At 35.4% G+C, this 7,371-nt stretch overlaps 1 protein-coding gene across 1 annotated transcript in view; it reads right to left on the reverse strand.

The window, feature by feature from the left end:
* Positions 1–289: 289 nt before the first annotated feature.
* Positions 290–7,371, reverse strand: part of mbnl3 (muscleblind-like splicing regulator 3) — a gene marked incomplete in the record, with an annotated part of 25,220 nt that continues 18,138 nt past the window's right edge. Inside the window, 2 exon segments of the mRNA XM_014030441.1 lie at positions 290–868; positions 7,050–7,165. Of these exon segments, the coding sequence (XP_013885895.1) occupies positions 824–868; positions 7,050–7,165 (161 nt within the window).

The raw sequence follows: 7,371 nt of genomic DNA on the forward strand, positions 1-7,371 counted from the left end.
GACACTCAAGAATTTCAGGGTTATTTGACGTAAGGCATGAGTCGATGTCGTTGTGTTCTGAGGTTTACACAGTGAAAGTGTTCTGTTTTTATTTCCAGTCACTAGATGGTGGTGCTGTGACAGCGTAAGGCAGAAGAGGTCGTGTTAAGAACAGAAATACAAATGAGTTTGTGAGTTTAACCTCCGTGACAGGGCATGTTTGACTTCCACTCTAAAAATAGCTCAAACTTATTGTAATGTCAACATGTTAAAAACAATAGTTCTGGAAAAAGAAAACATGACGAGAGGGTCACAATGAAGTGTTTTATTTAAGGTCAAACATAAACCGCAGAACTCATCATAGGCACATGAACTCCTAACAGCTATACAGAGCAAAATAAACCAGCGTGTAGCAGAGCAGCACAGACGAGCACAAGCAGGAAGCTAAGTGAAACTAAAGCTGATCAAAAAATAATAATAATAATAACAGCAGCCAGTCTGTCTTAAGAGTGTTCAGAGTTTATTCTTATGGCTTAGTCCTGAACAGTCTTTGGGCCTCTTCACTTTCCTCAGGCTGTCGTTCAGTCCATGATTTTGTCCCCGACTTATGACACGATGTAACGATGATTTGACTTCAAACAAAATTAATATTTTATTACACATAATCAGTTTTGCACAAAGAAGGCACAATTACAACTGAAAGTACCATCGACTACATATATATTTTAAAAATATTACACTTGGAGCTGACGAGAAAGTTGACGTAAAGACGCTTCAGGGAGTCTGACAGGATCAGTTGTGAAGAGATTCACCAGGACGACTCAGTCCTCAACAAAGACGAGAGTCACGGCAACAGAATCACTGATGTCATCATTTCTGCAGGAGCAGGCTAGAAAACATGACTGTTTTAAGTTTGGGCTCAAAATCTTGGTGAAAATTTGGAGTTGCTGTACTCAAGAATTATGCAAAAGAAGGGAAAATACAATCAGCAAAATAACAAAAATAAATAAATGAAAAAAAAAATCAGTTTAAACCCAAACTGATGTATGTTTCTGATGTATCTCCTGGCTGGTTTTCAGCCTGCAGGCAGACTGACTCTGTGCTTCATCTCTGTGATTTACTGAAGTGTTTGCATGTTTGTACATTCACAATGAGCTTTTAGAGACAAGATTTCTTAAATTTACTGCTGACTGACCCGTTGCTCTAATCCATCTCTTCTCTTTGATGCCAGAGTCACACTTTTTAAATAAAATACCCCACACTGAAAGTAAAGCTTGTCTAAAGCAAATAGTTGACAGAGAAGCAAAATCACGCATGGCAACAAAAAAAAAGGGAAAAAAAGTCCTTACAAACACACAAACACAAGGACAAATACCGCAAAACAAGCTTTCCACACAGTAACAAACAATAAACATTCTATTAACAATACACCAATTACTTTAATCATCTCTTTTATCTGTTTATTCAAAATAAATTTAGAGTATTTGAACATATTTTATGTACATAAGTGCAAACAAGGTGAACATCAAACATTCGTATACACCTCAGTCAGGACTGACATCACCCAGCACAGCTGGGCACAAAGAGACTTTATGACCTCATTTGTTTTTGGCCAAAACTGAAACAGAACTCCACAGAACCGGTCCGGTCTGAAGGAGGCAAACTAGTTTGACTTTATTGAAAAAAAAAACAAACAAACTTTCAGTTCATCCAAAAGCCTCTTTACCTTCCTGACAGGTAAGATTTTTACTTTAAACATCCATTTTTATTTCTTTAAAACAAAAAGTACAAGATAAACATTTATGGTCAACAAAAAAAAAACAAAACAAACACTTGATCCGACCCAAGAACCTTTGGATATTTCAAGAATTTGAGCCATTTATATCAACTGTTAAATCACGCTGCAACAAGAAAAAAAACTAATTTCACTCTGTTTTTCAATAAATTAGCTTCATAATTTAATTTATAAGAAAAAAAATGACACTAGGGTAAAGGAAATGCAGCTTGATGGGATTTTGTTGCCAACAATTACCATCAACAACAATATCATCGATGTACAAATGATTCTTGTTGTTTTCCTGTTGATCTCTTAACAAAACTATTAAATATATATAATTTGATATTAAATTTGTTTCCATGCCATCTTTTAAACGTTAAAAATAATTACAGTTATTACACATTTTATTTTTCTAACTATTATTGTACAGTACTTGAGAAAAAGGGCCTATTTTATTTGTATTGTTAAACTGAATAAACGTGTACATGCTAACAGATCAGATCCCAACAATCTGAGCTTTATTTATTTTTAAATGTTTTAGGATTCAAGACCGTGGAGGGAAAATACAGCAAGACCTAACAAAAGCATAACAGGGGTGAAAGGTGAAAACTTTATTTTATCATGCCTCACTACAGTCTGCTAAACTCACTCCTTTTTTTGTCTAAACAAATAAATCTAAATGTTCCAAATACCTCCATGAGAGACGATTCCTTTATCAAGACTATCAGCCTGATGATGATCTTGGCTTGACAAATTAATGTTTCACAAATGTCTGACTCATACTATATCGCAAAGTTTGTCTGGCCCATACAATGTACTACCTCTAATCTCTGTAAATAAAATATCTGAAGCAGACAGATTTTAGCTCCCAGGTAAAGTGAAATCAGACAGGTTTTGTCCAGTAAACAACTTGTTTTATACATAGACTTACATAATTTGACTGAATATATATCACTGAAAGTAGAATGAAACTGAAGTTTTGTAAACTTCATGCCTTAAAAGGGGACCAAATATGCAAAATTCACTTTTTTCATTTTTTTTAACTTACATTTGGGTCTGTACTGCTTCTAAAAAACAGTTCAAGCACCAAAAAAATGCACTCAGAGGTATTTTTACTATAAGTAAATGTATTTTTCTGTGTCTTGAAATGACCTGCTTTCAAACACCGCTACTTGTGATGTCACAAGTCGCACTCCAGCCCACCCCAACCTGAGCCCAGCTCCTCTCCTGGTAACCCAAGCAGAGACTCCGCCCACTTCCTCACAGGACAGTTCTGCTGTTTTAGAACAGTCATGGAGAAGAGAGATGTGGATTAATTTTATTTTTATTTAATTTTGTTTTCCATTTTTCTCCTTTAAATTTGGATTCAAATCATTTGCGTTATTTATTTATTTTTGTGTTTAATCATGTTTCAGTCTTCCAGTGCCCACAGTATCGAGTGACTGATTTGCAACCTCAGCGAGAAGGTTCCCGAACGTTAGCGTTGTTTTGACACAGTTTCTGCTTGTTTCAGACAGACTGGATTTGTTGTGTTACTGTGGACACCGCGCCAAATCGATCTCACACATGAACGAAACCACAAAATACTTGAGGTACTTATATATTTAGAAACAAATATGAAGGAAATATAATTTTTGGTTTAAGTGGAAAGAAACTAAGTTCTGTTCCTTAATGTGGTTAACATTAATTAGGAAGCCAAAGAGAGAAATGTATTCCCTAGCTCAAAGTTAATCCGAAGAAGTGTATTACAGCATCTGTCTGCTGGGTGGTCTGTCCACAGTTTCCTGTTTAAGCCTTCCAGCCTCCCAAAGAACAACAGCAACATAAAATCCCTAAATTTAACTGAAAATCTGAAGAAAAAAAGTCAAAAACCCAAAGAGTGCCACACACACTGACTTACTTTTGTCCAGTGAAAATACACCTATTTTTTTTGTACTTTGGCTAAATTTGTCAAGAAAGAAATGAAAGAACTAAATTAAAGGTATTCAAAAAGATATGCTTAAAACGTTAATCATGTATCTGTCATCATATTTAAGTAAAGCTGAATTTATACTGAACTATTTTCTGGAAAGTGTGTTTCATTACATTTTTGTGTAATAAGGCTCCTTTTAACATGATTCATTTACTTGTGACCCGTACTGTTAAAAAAAAAAAGAAAGCGTACAGGCTGAAATGCAAAACAAATGGGAAATATTGATTTTTGCATAAAAAATTTGTCCATAAAGACACCGTCAAGCAATCCCTGAAACAAAAACAGCATTTGGTTTTTCTAATCCACCTTTAAATACATTTTAAATACCAGCTTTCTAATGGATATGTCTTCATAAATAAAGTAATACTTTGTCTTAAAACTTCATAAATTTATTTGAAGTTAACCATTATATTTTACTGTAGCACTGTGTGACGCAGACTGAGTGATAGCTGTCTTAGCAGTTAGCGATTAGCTGTTAGCATTACCTTCTGCTTATTTTTACTTGTTTAACTGTTTAATCTTAGCAAAGTTATATTTTAGTTAGAGGATTATGATTGTTTTTGGTTAGCTGTGCCCACCACTGGTATAATGTTTGGAATTATGCATCTCAGGGATTCCTCTTTTTAAACACAGGGCTAGTATTTCAGATGACATCACTCCAGATCAATAAAAGTCTAGCTTTCAAACCAGCTCTCTTGTAACCAAAACGAGTTTGTTGCCAGGCCAAGTGATAAACTACAAAAAAATTAAATAAACTATCATTTTGATGCGTTTGGTAATAAGTTAATTTTAAAAAATCTTATTGTGACTCATTTCGCCAGCACCAGTTGTATTTTTTATTTCTCTTTTCTGCCTGTTTCAGCCTGAACATGGCGAGAATCCAAATTATCACACAATAAACCGGTCAAAACTCTAAGACCACACAGTTTTGACACGTGTGTTGTCAAAATGACTCTGAAACAAATTCTATGGACAGAAATCAGACTACGCTTGCAGGTATAAACATAGGGGACAAAAAAAAAATCTAAAATATGATCAGAGATACTGGTGTTTTTAAGTAAACCTTTTTGAAATTTGATAATATTTTGTACAGACTGTACCTGAACAGCGAATATTAGTACCTCTAAGAATACAATTCTGGTCTAAGGTTTCTGAAAGTGAAAAATATCTTTAGAAGTAGTCACGCCACCTAATGACATTAAATATAAATCTATATACCAGTACACACACTTTTCTACATCTTAGCACAGTATCATTATGGTACCTCTGAAATAGTTTCTGTACAGTAAATCATCACATGTCAGCATGCCTGTCTTTTTGAGCGGCATGTGTTTAGTTTTTGCATTTGATACATTCACAAGACATTAACATTCTTTAAAATGAATAATGTTCAGTGGGAAATATCTGCATTTAAAAACAGCACAACCTGTGATCCATTTACTCCTTCTACACACACGACACACTGATTTATTTAATTCTTACATTAACAAGAAGACAGCACAGCTGCCTCTAGGAAAAAACAAACAGATGTGATTTCTTGCTAGATTTTCTTAAATGACATGTATGTTTGAGCACTGGTCAGTTTTTACAGTGTACAAGACGGCGATGATTTAAGGAGATTTGTAAGAGGCACATTTGATTTTGGATTAAAGTGATTTCAGCCCAGTTTTTAAAGTTTAGATTTACACACAAACAAAGCAGTCCCTTGCAGATGTACTTGTATTTGTACTTTTTTTTCACCCCACCCCCTCGTTTTCTCAGAACAGCTGCGGTTTTGTTATTCAAAGTCTGATGCAGCAGTACAAAAGCGGACCCATACAAAGTCAGAACAGGACAATTTCAAGTTCTAAGATTTCTCCCTGAAGAGCCATTAGACAATAATCTGTGCCCCGTATTCACCCCGAAAAACTGCAAGATAATTACATGAAGACGTCGCCTTCCTAAAATGGACATCTGCGTGACATTTACACGTATTTTTAGAGGATTTACTGAAGTATTGCAGTAAATGGAAAATTTTCTTGCATATCCAGTGAACTTCAGGCACAACATTAGGAAACAAACCCAGCTCTTGTCTCATGCAGTGACTGACATCAGGTGCCATTTTTAATCAAAGAATGGACTCAGGAATAGAATTGAATTTGATGAAACTAAAGAATGAATAAAAAATGTTGCGTAACAAGAATTTATCAGGGAACTGGGATAAACAAACTTTCTTTTAAAATTCTTACACATTATGCAAAACAAAAAGAAAAAAAAATCAACCTTAATTCAAAAATAATAGTTTGATGCTAAAAACTTATTTTGTTGAGAGTTGCACAAAGAGAGGCTTTCTCCCACCTGCTTTAAGGCCGTGTGTTTTTTTCACTTGCAAAAAAAAAAAAAAAAATTCAAACCACCACCTCAAAAAATAAATTTAAAAACACAAATAAAGGTAAATAAATTCTAATTTACACAACTCAACATCTCATGCATCACATAAGGTATGCATCATTTGCTGCTCAGACCCAGATGCTCACAAATAAAACATGACGCTCAAATAAAAACATAAATTTAAACCCAACCTGAAATACAATTAGTGTAGATTAGTACAATTTAATGAAACCGTCCTTCATCAGAAGCCATTGGCTAATACATTCCAAACTTTTAATCAATATTGCCTTTAATTGCAAATAACACATCTCAATGTTTTCTGCTAATTAGTTTAGGAAAACATGTTTTGTCTGCAGATGAGTGGAAAAAAAGGCACAAACCAACTGATATTTTATCAGACAAGATGAAACTGAATGATATACGTTACATAAAACAACAAAAACGTTTTCATTTTTCAAACATAAATATGACACGCCATGAAACTTGAGTTTTGGACCAGCAGCAGGTCTGTTGGAACGTTTCTTACTTTGGAACCATCAAATGTGTTTTGGGCTGCCTCAGGTAATGGCTGCAGCCCATAAAGGGCATTTAGTCTTTAATGTGTGTGTTCACGTCTGTGTGTGTGCCTTTCGCGACACGTTTAAGGTGTGGTCATGGTATGGCTGTCAGAACGAGGGACATCTATTGCTCATCGAGTCACTATGCATCGGGACGGCTGCTGTAGAGCAGCAGAAATACGTCCTGGCTTGTATTGCATGAACCATCGCAGCGTTCAGAACATCGTAAAAAAGAAAAAAAAAGAGAGAGAGAGAAATTTCCCTTTGCCACTCAGTCAGTGTGCTCTGTGGGAGAGGCACGTGTTTTTTTCTTTTCTTTTCTTTTCTTTTTTTTTTTTTGCTGCAGTGCTGCAGGGTTTCAAGAACTTAAACTGGGGTTACGTGAAAGGCTTACTGAGTTTAGAGCCACCGGAGCCGACACCAGCAGTTTGGGGACGGGGCAGAAATGGGTTTCTATGGGGACGCACTGGAGCTCCACTGGATCAGAGGTCAGAATCTCTGAGGGGTCTACTGAAAGAGAGAGAAAGAAAGAGGAGCAGTGAAACTTTATAACAATACAGATGGATGGATGGATGGATGGATGGATGGATGGATGGATGGATGGATGGATGGATGGATGGATGGATGGATGGATGGATGGATAGATAGATAGATAGATAGATAGATAGATAGATAGATAGATAGATAGATAGATAGATAGATAGATAGATAGATAG

The sequence above is a fragment of the Austrofundulus limnaeus genome, unplaced genomic scaffold (assembly GCF_001266775.1).
Source record: "Austrofundulus limnaeus strain Quisiro unplaced genomic scaffold, Austrofundulus_limnaeus-1.0 Scaffold1060, whole genome shotgun sequence".
NCBI classification, from domain to species: Eukaryota; Metazoa; Chordata; class Actinopteri; order Cyprinodontiformes; family Rivulidae; genus Austrofundulus; species Austrofundulus limnaeus.